The sequence below is a fragment of the Rana temporaria genome, chromosome 1 (genome assembly GCF_905171775.1).
Source record: "Rana temporaria chromosome 1, aRanTem1.1, whole genome shotgun sequence".
Classification (NCBI taxonomy): Eukaryota; Metazoa; Chordata; class Amphibia; order Anura; family Ranidae; genus Rana; species Rana temporaria.
In genome coordinates, this window is record NC_053489.1 from 592,732,833 (window position 1) to 592,754,954 (window position 22,122).

At 40.5% G+C, this 22,122-nt stretch overlaps 1 protein-coding gene across 2 annotated transcripts in view; it reads left to right on the forward strand.

Moving 5' to 3' along the window:
- ARAP2 (ArfGAP with RhoGAP domain, ankyrin repeat and PH domain 2) overlaps positions 1–22,122 on the forward strand; it is a 481,396-nt gene that overhangs the window by 204,206 nt on the left and 255,068 nt on the right. For both annotated transcript variants that reach the window (XM_040335148.1, XM_040335150.1), the window contains exons 12-13: positions 7,018–7,103; positions 14,300–14,482. In XM_040335148.1, coding sequence (XP_040191082.1) covers positions 7,018–7,103; positions 14,300–14,482 — 269 coding nt within the window. The remainder of the gene's footprint in view (positions 1–7,017; positions 7,104–14,299; positions 14,483–22,122) is intronic.

Sequence of the window (22,122 nt, forward strand, 5' to 3'; positions counted from 1 at the left end):
AATAATATGAAGTACAGTATAGCTCTGAAAAACATGCACATTTCCCAATATGTTCTCCCTTTTACTGCTTACCGCCTGCCCATAGTACATAAATGGCCAGACAGGCAGAGTACCAATCAGGTGGAAGTACCTGTAAATTTTAAACATCTTGTTTGTGAATAATCTGTGCCTGCTGTATCTGCTGGGCATAGTAAAATACTGAACGGTGTACCGTGCTGCTGTGGGCGGCTCTGGTACCATGTGATCACTGTAACTAAGTATATGTATAGTATATGTCACCTCCTGACATCATTGTTTACTACTGTGTGATCTCGATCACTGATATCACATAGTATATGGCCATTCATAACAACCCTGTACCATGTGATAGCTGTGCCCAATCACAGTATCCATGAAAGGCTGCAGGAGAGAGAAAAGACACCTTCATCCACCTTCCTGCACATGTAAAATTGATCCTGGGGCTATTTAGAAGCAGTTAGAGGCCATTAGGCTGTTTGCATAGGCAATGCCTACACAAATCATTTAGAATGTTTATTGTAGTGTAGTGTGTTAACTTTATTTAGCAATGTCTTTCATTTTAGTTATTTCCCTTCACTTCCTGTACTAAAACACAACAGAAATTGAAATGGTTTCACTGTAAAGTGTAGAGAGATTGCCTTTAGACAGATGTTGCTGGAACAGGTGTACCCATTGGAAGATCCCCTCACCTCAAAATGCATTGTAACATTTTGGATCATGTCACTATGGACAATGGGGGTTATTTACGAAAGGCAAATCCACTTTGCACTGCATAGTGCACTTGAAATTGCACAGAAAGTGAACTTGGAAGTGCAGTCACTGTAAATCTGAGGGGTAGATCTGAAATGAGGGGAAGCTCTGCTGATTTTATAATCCAATCATGTGCAAGCCAAAATGCTGTTTTTTATTTCCCTTGCATGTCCCCCTTTGCACTTGTAGTGCAAAGTGGATTTGCCTTTAGTAAATAACCCCATTGTCTGTAAGACACATAGCGAGGGAAGATTCCTCAGCAGGAACGCAGACAATGTAAAATTCAGACAGTGGCTCTAACTATTCCATGATCTATGAAAAAACTAAAAAAAATAAAAAGTTTTGGCTTTAGATTTAACAATGTACGGCTTTTGGCTGCTGCTGATATAAGCAATGGAAAAAGTACAGTTCTGCGTTCTATTTAATAAATATGTTTCTTTAGTGCCTAATTAAGTCTGCTCCCTTCCTCGCCAATAGCTCTATTATTTGGAAATGATAGCTCTCCGCTTTACATTAGAAATTACTGATGAACGTATAATGCTAGAGGTTTCAGATCAGGTTCTTGGGTGTTCAGTAAAAAACAGCAGAATGACTGAAATGCAGAATGAGGTTGGAGTATGTGACTGCTGAATAGGACCTGTATGGGGTCTGATTGAGATGTGTATATCTCTAGAATTATAATATTATTCAGCTTCCATAAACAAAAGGGTAATGATAGTTTAACCCCTTCACGATGGAAGGTAAAACAAATGCTAATGCCTGAACACAATATGTAAATGTGAATTGTATCCAGGTGAATTATACATGAGTTTTTATCAGGACAAATTGAGCTTTTATTTGGTGGTTAATGGGAATGGATACCTCCTGATTTTTTGTTTCCCAAATGAAAACTGTCCCAAAATAGTAAAACAATTTTTTTTTTACTTAGCTGTATATTTCTTGCTATTACCATACCCTACCACCAAAGAACAACCCAAAATAAATCCCCCTGCTTCTGACAATTGCAGCAATACTGTATATGTGTATGTTAGTTATGTTAGTTATTGATTGTACCCATTAACTGACTAGCCTGCCTGCCTGCTCTATCTACCTACAAAAAATGACACTCTCTCTCTCTCTCTCTCTCTGTCTTCTCTCTCTTAACCACCGCAACACACTACACAAGGCTGACCTGCAGGCGGACTTTAATAGTGTGGGGCGTGTACTAAACCCCCTGAGCCAAAATTTGGCCAAAGCCACCCTGGTTTTGGCCAATTATGGCTCTCAGTTTTTTGCAAGCTGTTATTGGCCAAGCATGCGGGTCATAGTGCATGCTTGGCCAATTTATCTGCCAGCAATGCACTGCGATGCCGCAGTGAATTATGGGCCGTGACATGCCACTCGAATTTGGCGCGAACGTACATACGAACATACGAAGCTCATCCCTAATCATGGGAAATGTAGTTCCAAAACATCTGAGGTGCCAAGGTTCACCATCACTGCCCTAGGGCATCAGAACTGACAGAGACAATACTCAGCCACACCCATATCTTATTCCTGACTGTAAGTAACACATTCATAATAAAATACTGCTACTACGACTGCTGCTACTACAACAACTACTACTACGACTAATAACATTAATAATAATAATAATAATAATAATAATAATAATAATAATAATAATAATAATAAAAAAAAAAAGTATAATAAAAGGTTTCAGGCTACCACCTTTTCTGCCAGTGCAATCTGGCTACACTCCACATTGTTGCTGTCCCTGTATAGTTTGAGTATGTTGTTGGTAGTATAGCATACTGTGTACTTTCATGTCACCTAGTCTGAGTCAAAACATACATCCAAACTACTATAGGAATAGGGTAACAATTTGCCCTGCTTTTGTAGTCATTGGTTTCAAGACTACTGACCTAGAGAGGGCAAAGTATCTTATTCATCCTCTCTAGGCCAAGAATTAAGGTGCCTTGTGAAGCACCCTAATGGTAACCAATAATGCCCTTGCTGCTGGCATTCTTTCAAAAAACATAACTTCCTCTTTTCTTTAGGCTGTTTCACACACCCAACATAACAAGACAATATCTAGCAAGAGTATGTCTTTCCACATGAGTAGTATCAGTGGCGTAACTATAACCTTCAGGGCCCCAGTGCAAGAAACCACGAATGGCCCCCCTGACCCCCAACCAGGTTCCTTCTCTTCGAGCCCAGTAACAAAGTGACACATCTGGTCCAAGTGTGACCTTTGCGACCGTCAGTGCTCAATCTCCTTGATTAAGCACCGACCTATGGTGTGAAACGCTTTAGCTATTGCCCCTCAACCTCTGCATAGCATGGACTGACTGTTTTGGATTTTATATTTCACAATAAAGGTCCAGGATTTTCTTGCTCTTTGACCCATTGCAGAGCCTGCACCTGCCTGCCCTAACAGGGCATGTGTTTCACTGAACTTCTGCCTAGAGCAGCATTTTTCTCCCCTTTCCTTCTTCTCAGCCGTATGCCGTGTACACACGATCGGAAATTCCGTTAAAAAAAAACATGGATTTTTTTTCCAATGGAATTTTGCCTCAAACTTGAGTTGCATACACACGGTCACACAAAATTCTGACCTTTAAGAATGCGGTGAGGTACAACACTTCAACGAGCCGAGAAAAATGAAGTTCAATGATTCCAAGCATGCGTCGAATTGATTCCGAGCATGCATGTTTTTTTGCGCATCAGAATTGCATACAGACATTCGGAATTTCCGACAAGAACTTTCCCCGTCGGAAAATTTGAGAACCAGCTCTCAAATTTTTGCTGTTGGAAATTCCAAAAGAAAAAGTCCGATGGGGCCTACACACGGTCAGAATTTCTGACCAAAAGCTCACATCAAACTTTTCTTGTCAGAAATGCCGATCGTGTGTATGCTGCATAGGGCTGGCCATACATTATATAATTTTCTTTTACAACTTTCCTTTAGATTTCTCAAACTACATAATATGAGGTAACACCTAAACACTTTCAATTTGTATGCAGTCAGGCAGGCCCTATCACTACGTAGTTGAAGGTAAATAGAAAGAAAATTGTATAAAATATAGCCAGCCTTAGCTGTACAGAATGAATGGACAGGAATAGCTCTGTATACACAGTTTACTATGTTTCAGTTGTGAATGGATAGAGTCAGTGATCGATACGGATCACTCACTCTCCATTCAAACAAAGGAAGAACCACTTCTTCCTTGCTCTCATCCTAACACATCCCCCACATTCAGCCAGCTGAAGAAGGAAGGGGGGAACCCAGCAAAGCTGTGGGGGATGAAGGGAGGGGCAAGTAGAGCACTGGGGACTGGAGAGCGCATGCAGGGGCAGCAGAACAAATCTGGATAGGAGGAGAGGTGGGGTTGGCTGCACATAAAATAATGTATCTCTCCATTTTCCCCATGTAGCCACTGAATGCCTGTTTATCCCCCTCTCTTGCTTTATCCCAGTGTACAGGGGGCTGCATGGGCCCCGTGCAGTATAGGGCCAGGTTGCAATTGTGACCCCTGCGACCCTCGTAGGTACGCCCCTGAGTAGTATTAGGACACTGTTTTAGCAGTATACAAGTATTTACTCACTGGTAGTTGTGGCAAAGGCTTCCAGTAGCAAGCTAGCAGGAATATTCCAGCTGTCACAGTCTCACTTACTAATAAGGTGTTCCCTGCACCCCCAACACCTAACCCTCAATTCCCCAAATGCCTAATGCCTAGCATGGCCCCTAAAACAAGCCTTGAACTCACACTCACCCAACCCTAAACATTTACCATTTAATGTGAGCTTTTAAGTGAGCCTTTGACACCAACTCTCTTAACCCTAAAGTGGGCTCTAACACTTAACCCCCCCCCCCCCCAACAATTTAAAGCCTAGCCTTATCTTAACCTGAACTAACCGTAAAAATATGATATGACACTAATTAACCATTATTCTGTATACTGATATCATTCTACATTGGAATCATCTTGATGTCAACAGCATACATCTCAATGATTTGAGATCCCGGTTTCATAAGAAACGAATGACCCATTTTGGATGCATTCATTTGCTACACCTTCATAAATGTTACAACATAATGCAATATTTCAATTTCATTTTTTTTCTGGGGGGGGGGGGGAACATGTTTACCAAACATTAGAGGTTTCAAGGTTTCAAAAACCAACATCAGTTTTGGGTCGGTAGATTAGACACAAAAGAAAGAAAGTCCGATTTGCTAAAGGAATTGATCATCTCCACACAATAAATTGGGTATATATTAATTTCAGTTATCCAGTCATGTGCAAAATAAATTGGGTGGACAGGAATTTGCTTTTCACATGATTGGATAATCAACAATTCATTGTGTGAAGATTTGCAACTTCTTTAGTAAATCAGCCTGAAAATCTTGTTTCTTCAAAACCAAAAAGATGAACCACTCTTCTTTAAATTGGATATGTCTGTTCTTTGCAGAGAAGCAGTGCATAGTTATAGCATATCGGTACAACTATCACTGAGAAGCAAAACCAAGTTATTGAGATATAATGTGTAGTAATTTTAAGGTAATGGAATTCGAGCACAAAAAGATATAAAGTAATGCGGGAGATACACAGAAAATTGGAGCTTGCAGGGGAATGAGATGCCAGTCATGAAGTAGTTAATATTTTAGTGATGCTTACACAACTGTTTTCCTGATTAAATGTCTATTTTCAGTCCGACTAGACGGTACGTGCTCAATTCACTACGCTATAAGGATAACAGTTTGCCATTACAACCATTATTTTCAGCAACGAGAACCAATGAGAACTGAAAATAACAATCATGAGGCTCAAATAACAATCATTATAGCAAATAACACATGTATTATAGCTTAGTGAATTGGTCCATATGACTGTTTAACTATCAGAGTATCTTTGAAGCTCCTTGCTGTTATGTTCCTATATACTTCTCTATGCTTTCAGCCATAAATACAGATAGATTATCACACATGCTAGACTGTCCAATAGCCAGGCAGATAACACTGCTGCTAAAGCTAAAATAGAAAACCGTGGTATTAAGACCTGGGCCGTGTTTGCCCACCTGGGGATGTAAAGGTGTCCTGTGCAATCCCATACATGTCAGTTGGGAAGCAGCGACTGCACAAACACACCTGCTGCTCACAATTTGACATCCATGTGGGTAGAGGCGTATCTAGTGAAAATAGCGCCTATAGCAAGCACTTAAACTGCGCCCATGTCGAAACATTTGAAATCCATCTTTCAGATAACCTTAACAAAAAAAAACAGCTATCAAAACTAGTGATATTTATCATCCCTTGTGATACCTTGGGTAGTGACATATCCTCTTTATAGAGAAATCTGGGGTTTATTAGACCCATGATCCCTCCTCTGCCCTCCAAGGCCAGGTAAATGCAGAACCAATACTGGAAGTGATGAAATCTTTATCACTTAAGGCCTTAGTTTTCACAGAGGAGAGGGAGAAACTGATGTTCCTCCTTCTTCTTTGTGCGCTGCCAATCCGACCAGATAGAATGGGAGAGCCTGGGAGAACAGGGGAGGGCTGTGGCTAAACGCAGCAGGGATAGCGCTGCCATTGTCCATTAGCAAAGATGCTGAAAAGGACATCCTGGCTATGCTCAGGAGGAGGAAAAAGAGACCCTCAGACCCTGGTAAGTGCCTTGCTGCCCAGCCACTCAACAGTGCCCCCTTCAAATGGCGCCCATGGCACTCGCCATGGCTGCCATACCCTAGATACGCCACTGCATGTGAGTGTGGTGTCCCTAAATGCACTCTATCTGCATTGGGCATACGCACCTGCACTCAACCGGCCCCCATATGGCTGTGAAATTGGGAGCAGCAGCACCATCCCAATTGACATGAAAAGGACGGCCAGCAAGGGGATGCACGGAACACCCGTGCATCTCCATGCAGGCAAATATTTTCCTTGCACTGCCGTACACTTAAAGCAGTTGTATAGCCCCCACATTTTTTTTAAGTCACCTGTAAGGCAAAAGGCATAATGAGCTAGTATGCACTGCTCATTATGCACACAGAGGTGTGTGTTAACCACAAGACTAACCAAACACAGTTACAACCCAGCTGTGCCTGAAGCCGCTTGCCCTGGGATTTCCTTCTAAAAACAAATAAGGATAGTGCAATAGGTAAGAAAAATTAAAATTCAACATCTCCACCATAAACAAATGCATAAATGAATGAATGAATAAAAGGAATGAATCACTTTGTCTATAAATTATTCTCTTTATAATGACAGGTCAACACAGAGCATTAGGAAGCAAAGTTTCAAAGGTGCACAGTTTAAAACTGAATACATCAATCTGGACCAATGAACTTGTTGAGGTTTGTAAATATGTTATTCTATTTTACTTTTATGTTTTGCTTAAATTAAAATTTTCAGAATTTACTGTACTGTATATATTATGGGCCTTTTTTATCATAGAGGAAAAAAAATGTAACAATATTGGAGGTTACAGAAAAGCACTTTTGATAGATTCAGATGACATATCGGGATACACTGTGCTGGGGTACATAGAGTGAATATTCATATTATACTGCTAATGACAGATAAAGAAATACAAGGTAATTGTTTGAGCAGGTCACTTAATTAAAGCCTGGAAAATTACATTCTATAAAAACAACGTTGTATGCACTAAACATACTAAATTGTGGCATGCGATGAAATGAGCAAACCATGTTAAGCAAATCCACATAAGGTCAGCCTTATTTGATTGTTCAAGGATCGACAGAAAATAATTTAAAACATGCACTTATTTCTGGCAATTTATTTAATGGCAAGAGATTCATTACTTAGTCTACGTAACTTCATCACCTTTGGCCCTAAATGGACTGCATACAGATCTATGGCGAACAGGTGTCAAAAGCTTCACTTATCTGGAGCATGCATCAGAACCTTTGTGTTACTAGTATATTGGATTTGCTATAGAATAAATAGAGAATGTACTCTAGAGAAAGGAACCTTGAAAGTCTGTCTCGCAGTTAAGTTGCTACTGTGATGACTGGTCTGCAAATGCCTAAAACAATTGGGTAGAGATTTACTTAAAATATTCATATTTTAAGATTTTCTCCCTTAATGACCAGGCCATTTTTTGCTATACGGCACAGTGTCGCTTTAACTGACAATTGCGCGGTAGTGCGACGCTGTAACAAAACTGATGTCCATTTTTCCTACAAATAGAGCCTTCTTTTGGTGGTATTGGATCACCTCTGCGGTCTTTATTTTTTGCGCAATAAATAAAAAAAGAGTGTAAATTTTGAAAAAAAAATAATATTTTGAACTTTTTGCTATAATAAATATGCCCCCCCCCCCCCCAAAAAAAAAATGAATTTCTTCATCAGTTTAGGCCAATATGTATTCTTCTAAATATTTTTGGTAAAAAAAAATCGTAATAAGCGTATATATTGCTTGGTTTGCGCAAAAGGTACAGAATCTACAATAGGGGATAGATTTATGGCATTTTTATTATTTATTTATTTTTTACTGTTAATGGCGGCGATCAGTGATTTTTAGCAGGACTGTGACATTGTGGCGGACAGATCATACACCTAACTGACATTTTTGACACTTTTTTGGGAACCAGTGATCAGTGCTAAAAATGTGCACTGTTATTGTACTAATGACAGGGAAGAGGTTAACATCAGGGGCGATCAAGGGGTCAAATGTGTTCCCTTAGTGTGTTTACTAACTGTATGAGGGATGGGCTGCCTGGGGAAACACCCAGATCCATCTTCTTGCAGAAAAACAGGATCTGCATGATCTCCCCTGTCAGAATGGAGAATGGAGATTTGCCTTGTTAACACAGGCGAATCCCCATTCTGTCACTTCGGGGAATGATCGCGGGTGGCCGGCGGACATCGAGTCCACCCCACCCGCTGATTGACTCACCCACAAAATCTTCATGTACGAGCCGACGTACAATGACGGTTGTTGGTGGAAAGCAGCCACATGGTTGTAAACCCTTACCCACCTAAGTCACTAGCCTCAAGTGCTACACAAAGATGAAACAAATCCTCCTAGATAGGTTTTACCTGTTTATCTGCCATCCTCTCTTCTCTACAGCCAACGAGAGCACACATTTTACACAGTATTTATGAGGTTTAGGAGGCTGGGGGTGGCGATCTGATGTTATACACTGCGTATTCTGAGAATTGAGGGGAGGGAATGGACACACCTCCCTCCACATTCTCATGGGGAAACAGCTAAAGCTGTCAATCAATGGCTGTGGGCTTGAGGAGGTGCAGGGCCATCTCCCAGGATTCTGTGGTATTGACATAACTTGTCAGAAGTGACTTATACAGATAGTAGAGGGAAAATAGAGCAGAGAAATACCACACTACGGCTTTGAATTGAAGCTAGTACATACCATAGAGAGCTATGCTTTATTTATTTTTCATTATGAAGGTTTACAGCCATTGAATGGTAGAACTATGTCTAAATACTCTGTACATTCAAATATCTGTCTTCCTACCGTTAAATCACCCCTCACACCTATGGAAAGCACTCCCTAGGAACACATTTAAACCTTTGATCGCCACTGATGTTAACCCCTTTCCTGAGAGTGTCATTAGTACAGTGACAGTGCACATTTTTTTAGCACTGATCACTGTATTGGTGTCTCTGGTCCCAAAAAAAGGCACTTAGTGTCTGATTTGTCCACCGCAATGTCACAGTCCCGCTATAAGTCGCTGACCGCCAACATTGCTAGTAAAAAAGAAATACAAAATACCATAAAAATATCCCATAGTTTTTAGACGCTTATTGGAATTTTTGTTTACTAAGAACATGTAGCAGAATACATATTGGCCTAGAATGATAAAGACATTTGATTTGTTTACATATTTTTATAGCGGAAAGCTAAAAATTATTATTTTTTTCAAAATTGTCTGTCTTTTTTTGTTTATAACGCAAAAAATAAAAACTTCATAGGTAAACAAATACCACCAAAATAAAGCTCTATTTGTGGGAAAAACTGACATCAATTTTATTTGGGAACAGCGCCACACAATGGCACAATTATCAGTTAAAGTAACGCAGTGCCGTATCGCAAAAAAAATGGCCTGGGCATGAAGGGGGTAAACCTTCCATAGGGCTAGTGGTTAAAATGTATTTACCACTTGATAAAAATATGTGGCAAAGGCTAGCCACAGTTCTACTTTAAATTCTCCCTCTACCATTTTACGTTCATTCTCCAGTGTCTGTTGGTCTTCCCACTTTCCTGATTAGTTTCCCGGGCCCTTTTGAAATGCTGGTCCACTGTTCTTGGTGCCTGGTACTGTGAACTGTCACATTGGGAATCAGGGGCACACATTTTTGTGTAAAAGAAATTGCATATAATAAATAAATATATATAGCATATACAATTGTTACACAAGTCATATTGTAATTGAATATTATAAAAAAAATCACCTTTCCTTTTCATTTTGCAGTACTGTAATTTTCTGTAAAATGAAATGCAATATGACTACATGGAGCTTTTCTGTACACATATGGTGTACTGAACGCCTCTCATAAATATAATTACCTGCATGTGTGATTGGCTTACTGATTTAATGTAATTTTTGGTGAGATACTCTCTCAAATGGAAATTAGGTCTAAAGGGATGCAGACCCTTTAATTGTCCTCATTTGAGCCTTGCAAGTGCAGCAGCTGACTGATAATTATGAAATTACACCCATGCACATTCATATTGCACTTGGACACAGACAAACAATCAGTTATTTCTTAAGAGCCCTGCAGGTGCAGGAGCTGATTGATAATTATAAAACCACTTCCATAAAGATTATAGGGATTCACGCACATGGACACAGACAAACAGCTATTTCTTCAGAATAACAAAAGGTAGGAATTTGCAACAAAGTTTGTTAAAATCCTTGCAATGTACACAGATCACCCAGAGGGGAATGTTTTTTGTTTTTTTTTCTTAACAAAAGTGGAGTTACTTTTTAACACTGTGCAAGAAATAACTCTGGGGAAAGTTGATTTTTTGTTAAGAATGTTGCATGGTCCACGGCAGGACTCGAGTGTTGAACAGAAGTGGGGGAGATGAGTAAAAGCACTAGAGGTTGGCAAAGCAAGGGCTTGGGGTTGTTTAAATGAAGTAAACCGCCAAGTAATTATGTGATCAGTGCTCGGAGGTAATTCTACACACTGTGTTCCAGGAACAGGGAAAAACAAAATAATAGAAACAAAAAGAGTGCTCAAAACCTCTAACCATAAAAATAATAGCAGCATCAATGAATAAAATCACCAATAAATTGAAAAGATGAAACCATATACAATATAACTCAAACAATACTGTAATAGAAACAAAAGTCCACTCCCAAAGGAATGTTCAGGACTCCACTGAGGGGGGCCTTATAAAAATAAAACACCACACTTCCACGTGCTTAAGTCCCAAACCACCTCAAGCATAGGAATATGAATTCCCTTACCAGATAACTATGATCTCCAGATTATAAGAGATTCATAGTGCAGGATACACCAAATGTGAATCATGTCAAGGTATAATAGCAACTTCCACGCCCACCGGGTCCCCCTGCTGGATGTCCGGAAAGTGCAATTCTCCACAGTAAGATTCAGGAGAAAATACAAAGGGCCAGAGAGTAATATTGCTAAAAACACCAATGTATTTACATGTAAATATACTAAAAAGCATCTCAGAATAATAAAAGCTCAAATACACCATACTGTGGTACACTGGCAGGTATGATGACATCATAGGCTGCTAGACCCCACCCTATGCATTTCATCTATACAAGAGACATCCTAAGGGGGCATAAAGAGGAGCCACTGGCGTCTGGGTATCACTTTACAACTGAAGAATTCCATCAGAAATTGATGGGGGCTGGAAAATGGCCGAAACCGGAAGTGCCCTGGTGTCCATCTTGCCACATCACTTCTGTCTGGAAATGGTTTGAATGGTAGGTGCAAGGCAAAGGGACAGATTGACTTTTATGTCAGCCGCTCCAAATTGTCCCTCATTTCCCTGATTTGGAGCAATGTCCCTCTGTCCCTCATTTGTCCCTCATTTTGGTCTGATCTATATAGATGTACAGTACAGACCAAAAGTTTGGACACACCTTCTCATTCAAAGAGTTTTCTTTATTTTCATGACTGAAGGCATCAAAACTATGAATGAACACATGTGGAATTATACATAACAAAAAAGTGTGAAACAACTGAAAATATATTTCATATTCTAGGTTCTTCAAAGTAGCCACCTTTTGCTTTGATTACTGCTTTGCACACTCTTGGCATTCTCTTGATGAGCTTCAAGAGGTAGTCACCTGGCGCAGCACCCCATCACTCTCCTTCTTGGTCAAATAGCCCTTACACAGCCTGGAGGTGTGTTTGGGGTCATTGTCCTGATGGATGGAATAGTATGCCGCTGCAAGATGCTGTGGTAGCCATGCTGGTTCAGAATGCCTTCAATTTTGAATAAATCCCCAACAGTGTCACCAGCAAAGCACCCCCACACCATCACACCTCCTCCTCCATGCTTCACGGTGGGAACCAGGCATGTAGAGTCCATCCGTTCACCTTTTCTGCGTCGCACAAAGACACGGGGGTTGGAACCAAAGATCTCAAGTTTGGACTCATCAGACCAAAGCACAGATTTCCACTGGTCTAATGTCCATTCCTTGTGTTCTTTAGCCCAAACAAGTCTCTTCTGCTTGTTGCCTTTCTTTAGCAGTGGTTTCCTTGCAGATATTCTACCATGAAGGCCTGATTCACACAGTCTCCTCTTAACAGTTCTAGAGATGTGTCTGCTGCAAAAGGTGGCTACTTTGAAGAACCTAGAATATGAAATATATTTTCAGTTGTTTCACACTTTTTTGTTATGTATAATTCCACATGTGTTAATTTATAGTTTTGATGCCTTCAGTGTGAATCTACAATTTTCATAGTCATGAAAATAAAGAAAACTCTTTGAATGAGAAGGTGTGTCCAAACTTTTGGTCTGTACTGTATATAAAATGCACTTTTTATCTATCAAAAAGTGTTTCCCAGTGCTAAACCTTTCATCCAAATTCTAACTTGCTGCATTTGTCAATTCCAAAAGTCAAAATAAAGCAATAGTAGTGGTGAAAAAAGCACTTGTGGGTTTACCCAATCTTGTTTTTTTTGTACAATTCTCCTTTAAGGGGGTGTAGCAAGGGGTGTGTCCTATGCCTGCATGCTTTTGCTGATAGGTGTCCCTTATTCCCATGTCAAAAAGTTGGGAGGTATGCGCTACTGCAACTCACACTTACCTTTCCTTCTCTCCCCTGCAGCTCTGATTACTTGCTAGATTGAGAGGAAGCAGCCTTTTAAAAGCTCCAAGTCAGGAGCTAGATTCAGATACCTTTATGCGGGCGTAGCGTATCTCCTATACGCTACGCCGCCATAACTTCGACAGGCGAGTATGGTATTCATAAAGATTTTGTGGCCGAAGTTATGGCCGCGTAGCGTATTAGGGCCGGCGTAAGCCCGCCTAATTCAAATGTTGAAGCTGTGGGCGTGTTTTATGTAAATTAAGTGTGACCCCACGTAAATGAATGCCCGGTGCGTGAACGTATCCCAGTGCGCATGCTCCAAATCACGTCGCAAATAGTCAATGCTTTCGACGTGAACGTAACCTACGCCCAGCCCCATTCACGGACGACTTACGCAAACGACGTAAAACGTGAAAAATTTGACGCGGTTTCGACATCCATACTTAACATTATCTTTATGCCTGAAAACGCCTTACGTAAACGGCGTATCTTTACTGCGACGGGCAAGCGTACGTTCATGAATTGGCGTATCTTGCTGATTTACATATTCTAGGCGTAAATCAGCGTACACGCCCCTAGCGGCCAGCGTAAATAGGCAGTTAAGATACGACAGCGTAGGAGACTTACGCCGGCCATATCTTAGCAACATTTAAGCGTATATCAGTTTGAGCATACGCTTAAAATTGCGACGGCGCGGATTCAGACTTACGACGGCGTATCTACTGATACGCCCGTCGTAAGTCTATATGAATCTGGCCCATAGTATGCTATGAGGAAGGCTGTATAGGCTGAAGCACATTGCCATTTTACATGTAGCCAATAAAAGTATTTCTTTATTAAGTGTACACCGAGTGGCCAGCTTTAAACATATACATATATCTATATATATCTATATATATATATCTATATATATATATATATATATATATATATATATATATATATATAAAACTAAACCTAGCTAGGTGTTCTTAATTGGCACTCATATGTAGCTATGGTCAATGACACTCAGCTCTGGTGTGAAAAACACTCTCAGTAAGGTCAGATGTGAAACCAAGTTTTTAATAAAAATCCGCTCTACTTATTAGAACATATCTGGCATGTGATGATGTGATGGGCAGTACAATGTTGCTCAATCGGCTAAAGATAGTTCACGCAGCTTTTCATCATTGCAGAAAAGCAGAGGTGGGAAACCCTGCAACCAATACAGTATAACAAATGATTTCATTATCTTCATGTTTGTTTGTGTTTTCTTTTGGTAGCTTTTCATTGTTCTGGGAAATGAAAAAGTTAATAGCTTCTGGGAAGCAAATCTTTTGCCCGAAGACCAGCTTCCTGTGACCTCCAGTATTAGTCAGAGAAGATTGTTTATCACGCAAAAATATAAAGAGGGAAGATGTAAGAAGATACTTTCTCCTGGTTTATCTCTTCAACAGTTAAATGAGGTGCGTAAGTGTCAAAATAAAATTGAACATATTGCAGTAACTTTGTTTGTAGCTCATTTACAGCCATTTTCAAAATTGCACAGATTTATGACAAGCAGCTGTTTATGCTTTGCTGTTCCTCCAGTGGGGGTAGGAGTTATTTGTCCACAAGCACACACTAATAGGTTTATTCAGGAAGTAAGTGCAAAGAGCAATAAAGATGTGCAAAGTGTAATATATCATAATGTGTAGCCAGATTGCACTTAACACATCATCGTAACTCCTTGCAGTGGCTTCCTAGATAAGCATATATGACAGATATATGTGTTGTTGGAACATGAACTGACCTAGTCCTTAAAATTGTATCTAAGGCCAAACTTTTTCCAGCGATAACAAGTTTGTCTCTTGTAGTTTTTTTTCTGAAACAAGAAATAGGATATACAGTTGTATTCAAAATTATTCAACCCCCACTGAAATTGATTGTTTTGCCCAGTTTGACATTGATTTTGATCATTCAGTAATCCTGCTTACAATTAAATCAAAGAGGCACGTGTAGGTCAGACAAATATAACATAACATTTATAATGAAATAACCACAAATGTCTTTTCTGTGCTCACATCATTATCAGTTTTATTCAACCCCCAAGTGACATTCAATCTTAGTACTTAGTACAACATCCTTTTACAGTTATAACAGCTTTTAAACTTGAAGCATAGCTTGACACAAGTTTCTTGCAGCGATCTACGGGTATCTTCACCCATTCGTCATGGGCAAAAGCCTCCAGTTCAGTCACATTCTTAGGCTTGTGCACTGCAACTGCTTTCTTTTAGTCCCACCAGAGGTTCTCAATCGGATTTAAGTCTGGTGACTGCGATGGCCACTCCAAAATGTTCCAGCCTTTAATCTGCAACCATGCTAGTGGACTTGAAGGTATGTTTGGGATCATTGTCCTGTTGAAAGGTCCAACGTCTCCCAAGCCTCAGGTTTGTGACGGACTGCATCACATTGTTATCCAATATCTCCTGGTACTGAAGAGAATTCATGGTACCTTGCACACACTGAAGCTTCCCTGTACCTGCAAAAGCAAAACAGCCCCAAAGCATGATTGATCCCCCGCCATGCTTCACAGTAGGCAAGGTGTTCTTTTCATCATAGGCCTTGTTCTTCCTCCTCTAAACATAGCGTTGATCCATGGGCCCAAACAGTTGTAATTTTGTTTCATCAGTCCACAGAACACAATCCCAAAACTTCTGTGGTTTGTCCACATGATTTTTGCATACTGCAGTCGACTCTTCTTATTCTTTGGAGACAGCAAGGGGGTGCGCCTGGGAGTTCTGGCATGGAGGCCTTCATTACGCAGTGTGCGCCGTATTGTCTGAGCAGAAACTTCAGTACCCACATCTGACAAATCTTTTGTCAGTTCCTCAGCAGTCACAAGGGGACTTTTCTCCACTCTACGCTTCAGGTAGCGCACAGCAGTCAAAGTCAGCATCTTCTTTCTGCCACGACCAGGTAGCGTTTCAACAGTGCCCTTTGCCTTGAATTTGCGAATGATGCTTCCTATGGTGTCTCTTGGTATGTTTAACATCTTTGCAATCTTCTTATAGCCATTGCCCTTCTTGTGAAGAGTAATCACCTCTTCTCTTGTCTTCCCGGACCATTCTCTTGACTTCACCATGTTTGTAACCACACCAATAAATGTCTAGGAGCTGAGTATCAGTCATTTTAAAGCTGCCTAATTGGTGCTTATTAGGCTTTATTGCTGCTCCCTGACATCCACAGGTGTTTTCAATACCTGATTGAAAACACTTCAATGAACCTCTGTTCTTCAGAGTGGTAGTCTTTAAGGGGTTGAATAATTGTGTAAATGAAGAATTCACAAAATAAACATTTACTACTGTATTACAAAACCAATTGATGTCATTTTAGTTGCACATGGTTCTTTAAGAAGTCCTTGTAGACTATAGAATTCCCTAAAACCCTTTACAGCATTGGGGGGTTGAATAATTTTGAACTCAACTGTAAATAGTAATAATAATAATAATAATAATAATAATAATAATAATAATAATAATAAAAATAACAGCGCTTTTACCATACCCTGCTCAATCCAAAAGTTAAATAAAAGTTTTGGTCTTGGATATGCTATACTTTACCCACTTGCCGACCGCCATATAGAAAAATGACGTTGGCAAAGTAGTTGTGTTATCCTGACCAGACGTCATATGACGTCCGCAGGATAACAAGCCGCTGCGTGACCCCAGTCTACATAAAGAGTCTCTGACAGAGACTCTTTACCACGTAGTCAGCCGTGTCCAATCACGGCTGATCACGATGTAAACAAAAAGAGCAGTTGATCGGCTTTTCCTCACTCGTGTTTGACAGACACGAGTAGAGGAGAGCCGATTGGCTGTTCTCCTGGAAGGGGGGGTCTGTGCTGATTGTTTATCAACGCAGCCCCCCCCTGTGGATGCCCACCCAGGACCACCAGGGATTCTTACAAAAGGTATGCCACCCTGGAGCACCAGGCAGTACCATCAGTGATGCCTATGAGTGCCATCTATCAGTGCCGCATATTAGTGCCTAGCAGTTCTACCTATCAGTGCCGCCTTTCAGTGCCCAGCAATGCTGCCTATCAGTGCTACCCATAAGTACCCATGAATGCAGCCTTTCAGTGCCCATCAGTGTCACCTGTCAGTGCCCACCAGTGCCACCCACGAGTGCCCATCAGTGCCGCCTTTCAATGCGCCGCCTTTCAATGCCCATCAGTGCTGCCTATCAGTGCCCATCGTCAGTGCCCACCTCATCGGTGCCACCTCATCGGTGCCTCCTTATCAGTGCTCATCAGTGAAGGAGAAAACATACTTATTTACAAAATGTTATAACAGAAACAAAAAAAATATTTGTGGGAACAAAATTATAAAAATTCTGTTTGGGTACAGTCTAGCATGACCGCGCAATTGTCATTTAAACAGCGACAGCGCTGAAAGCTGAAAATTGGCTTGGGTAGGAAGGGGGTTAAGTGCCTGGTATGGAAGTAGTTAACCATTTAGAGAATATTAACCCCTTGGAGCTGGCGCCTCATGGTCTATTAAGGGGTTTAGAACGGTGGGACGAGGCGTATGGTCATGTGGTATCGTAAAGCTCCTAATTGCTAGCAGCGAGCAGGAGTTTTCTGTTAGCTACTGGTAACTGTGTTGGGAGCGTGCAAATCGTGTGCTCTCGGTACAGCTTTATTTGCATTTGCTGCACGCAAATATATGGCCGGTTAGCACCAAGGCCCACCCGATGAAAGGCCGCATATTTGCGTGCATTTGCCACCAAGAGGTTAAGACATACTCGTACATCTTCAGGTGGAAGTGGTTATACCAGGATCATGGCTGAAGCTACAGTCATAATCCTCATGTTATTTTTTAAAGCAATGGGCTTTCTTGTAAAAGTAATCTGGGTAGCTCTGGGTGAGGTATTGCTGCGCATGTCAGATTGAGAGCAATAATTCTAGCGCCAGAGATCATCTTTAACACTAAACTGGTAACATGTAAAGGCTATTAAAGCATCACCTATAGATAAATTAACGTACAGCAGTTTGCTGCCATTCCATTGGTGTGTGCAATTTTAAAGCGTGACATGTTAGATATATGAGGTGTGTCTATTAAATAACAAGACTGATTAAATAACTCACCTTTATTTATATGGATTACAAATTGAATGCTTATTCCTTTCAATATATTCCCCATTTGCACTAGTACATGGCGGCAATCCACAATGTTTTCCCCTGGTCGTAGGCATCGAGAAAATCAATTTCTGTCAGCTGTTTCAACACATCTGCCTTTTTCTTCTTTACAGCATCAACTGGCACAAAATGTGTTCCTTTAAGCACTGATTTAACTTTTGGGAGTTCACTCTCACGTCCCACGCTGAATCTTTTGTGCCACTTAAACACATATGCACAGGACAGGCTATCAGTCCCATAAGCTATAGTAAGCATTTAAAAACATTCTGTTGGTGTTTTGTTAGCATTTTTTCGGCACACTACAGAAAATACAACCAAATTAAATGGCGACTTATAATCAACTGAAAGTCATAGGTGTCCTTTTATGAAAGTGCGGTAAAATACTGCTATTCAGTTCTCAGGCATTCTCAGGGGAGATCGCTCTCCTCTGAGTGCCTGTTTATGAAGCTTTGTAGATCGGTTCTCATGTTGAGATGAGAAGCAATCTACAAACGCCTGAAAACTCCTGAGAACTGCTTCTCTCACTATAATCTTGCATGATGTAGCGGGATTACAGTATGAGGAAGTGAAAAATACAAAAGTTGAACACGAATCAGCACACATTATACACCACATCTTAATAAAATAATAAAGTTACATTCCCACCAAACAATATACATTAACCTAATTATTAAAAAACATTGTTTTTATCAATAATTAAAGCTCATACATGTGCCTATTTAACTGTGAATGGTATATAGTAAATGAATGAAATCCCACATACTACTAAGCTATACTCCATGCATATAAATTAAAAATACATTTATAATCATTAAAAAAAAATTAAATAAAGTATACAAATATAAACCCGTATAACTGTAATAGAACAGCCCATGTGTAAAACCATATTTTAGGGTTTACAATTTTTTTTTACTAATAAATGAAAAATTATATAAAAATGACTTTAATAATAGCATTTTAATGCAGGTAGAATAATATATATATATATATATATATATATATATATATATATATATATATATATATATATATACACACACACACACATAGAAATAAACACACACACACACACACATATATATGCTACATGATGATATATATATGTACACACTATAAATTCCTAACCTGCTCATTTTGGGGAGTGTTATAAGTGGGGAAGATGCGTTCTGACTGTAGGGGCTCGTGTGAGAAGGATGGAAGTCAAAACACTTCCTTCTTCCTCCACAATACTCAGCCAGCTTCGTGCTTCTCTCTCTGATTCTCCACCTCTGAGTTGGTGAATCAGAAAGTGAGAATTCTGTCACAGATCGCCAGTGAGGTGCTGAGATCGCACCTTCATAAACTGTCCGTTTCTGTGACAGTCAGTTACAGTCAAATGTACACGCGACCGGTTTCCTTGGCAAAAAAATATCTCCCAGCAAGTTTGTTGCTATTTTTGCCGAGAAACTCGGTCGTGTGTACGAGGCCTAACAGTAAGGACTCGTACACACGACCGAGGAACTCGTTGGAAAAGACACATTGTTTTCCTCGACGAGTTCCTTGTTAGGCCCCGTACACACGACCAGTTTCCTCGGCAGAATTCAGCTTCCGACCGAGTTTCTGGCTGAATTCTGCCGAGGAAACTGGTCGTGTGTACACTTTCGGCCGAGGAAGCCGACGAGGAGCTCGACGAGGAAATAGAGAACATGTTCTCTATTTCCTCGTTGTTCTATGGGAGCTCTCCTCCCGCCGAGTTCCTCGGCGGCTTCAGGGCTGAACTGGCCGAGGAACTCGATGTGTTTGGCACGTCGAGTTCCTCGGCCGTGTGTACGAGGCCTTAGGCTTGTCGAGGAACTCGACAAGCTTGCTTTGCGTACACACGATCAAGACAAAATCTCCTTATTCTCAAACGCGGTGACATACAACACATACAACGGCAGGGGAAGTTTGATTCCACTGGCACAACCCTTGGGGGCTGCTTTTGCTAATCTCATGTTACTGCGTGTTAGGTTAAAGTTTGGTAAGAGACGATTTGCACTTTTCAGTCTGTTACAGCATGAAAATGTGTTATCTCCATTACAAACGCTACTTTTACCGAAGGTGCGCTCCCGTCTCATACTGTATTTTTCTTAAAGGATTCTATCGAGGAAAACGGTTGTGTGTACGAGGCCTATGTGTTAAATACAGAGGTTTAGTTGCATGCATTTGCAAATACATGTGTAAGCTGCAGGCACCATCAAGGTTCTCTGTGTACTGCAGTCCTAACTATAAGGCCCCGTACACACGTCCGAGAAACTCGACGGGCAAAAATCATCGTTTTTCTCGTCGAGTTCTGTGTGAAGCCGCCGAGGATCTCGGCGAGCCAACTTTCCTCATTGAACAACGAGGAAATAGAGAACATGTTCTCTATTTGGCTCGACGAGGAACTTGTCGGCTTCCTCGGCCGAAAGTGTACACACGGCCGGGTTTGTCGGCAGAATTCAGCTCCGATCGAGTTTCTGGCTGAATTCTGCCGAGAAACTCGGTCGTGTGTACGGGGCCTCAGATTTAAAGTCTCCTCAGTGGAAGCACATGTATGCTGATGGTTAGCTAAAGGGCAGGTGACTGGAGGTAGCCCAGCCCTCCTAAAGGTTCAGGAGCACACTAAACCTCGCTGGCGGTATGATTATGTCAGATTTTTGAATCTCAAAGCGGTACAATTTTTTGCATGAAAATTTGGCGTTTTATAATGTAGGCCTGTAATTCTTAGTAATAACACACTTAAATCTGTCCAACCAAGAGTCTAGTAGACATTCCAGGTATGATAATGTTTGAAACACAAAATCATAAATTATAATATAATAAATAACTATAAATAATTATAACAAACAATAATATAATAATAATAATACAGTTTATTCAATAATGTAATCAAATCAAAAACACAGAAATTTGCTCAGTCACAGAATCGCCGCTGTCGCTACTTTCAGTGTTTGATGATGAATGTCCCCATGAATTACTATCACTCAATTCTACAAGTGATTCTAATTCACTATCGCTGTTTTCTAGCTGATCAAAAAACGCTTCTGACGTAAAGGAGCGCTTTTTGGATGCCATTGACATTCACAAGTTTCCAGGCAGAAAGAACAGTATATATAATATAAAACTGCAAGCAGGGCACTGGACGAAGCACTAGGGACAAAGAGGAAGTGAAATGATTTTATACAGTAATGTAATCTTACAGATTACAGTGTGTTATGTGTTATGTATTTTTCACTTTTTGAATTTGCTGCCGGGCTCTGCCCCTGTGCGTTGCGTCTCTCGCAGGGAATGGAGCCCGGAACAATGATGAATCAGGCAGATGATCTGGTGGAGGACACAGCGGGGGGACATTGCAGAACCCTGGGGACAATGTAAGATAGCTGTACATGGATCCTGCTATGCAATCCTGAGTGTGGCTCGGGGTTACCGCTTCTGGTAGTGAAAATTTACCCTGAGCCAACCCTGGGAATACCGCAAGGGAGGTTAATAGACACTCATATATTTATTTGGCACATCTTCTATATTTTACTAAGAAATTGAGTATTATATTGTGTTTGTGTGCATTAAAATTAATTATTGTATATTTTTATGAATGACAGCACAAATATCATGTGACATAAAAAATTGCAACAAGGACCATTTTAATTTCCAGGGTCTTTGCTTTTTCAGTAAATATAATGTATAAGGTTTAGGGGGGGTCCTCTTCTTCTGGCCACTGTATGAGGCTTAAGAGCGGAGGAGATCCCTGGGCAAGAATGGCAGCTGGGGCAGGGGTGGTGGAGTAAAACTAAAAAATTTTGATAAACAAAATTACTTAAATCATTTAAAGGGAAGTTCCACATTTTTATTTATTTTTTGTTCATTAAAAGTCAGAAGCTACAAAAAGTTTAGCTGCTGACTATTAATAAATAGACACTTGCTTTCGGC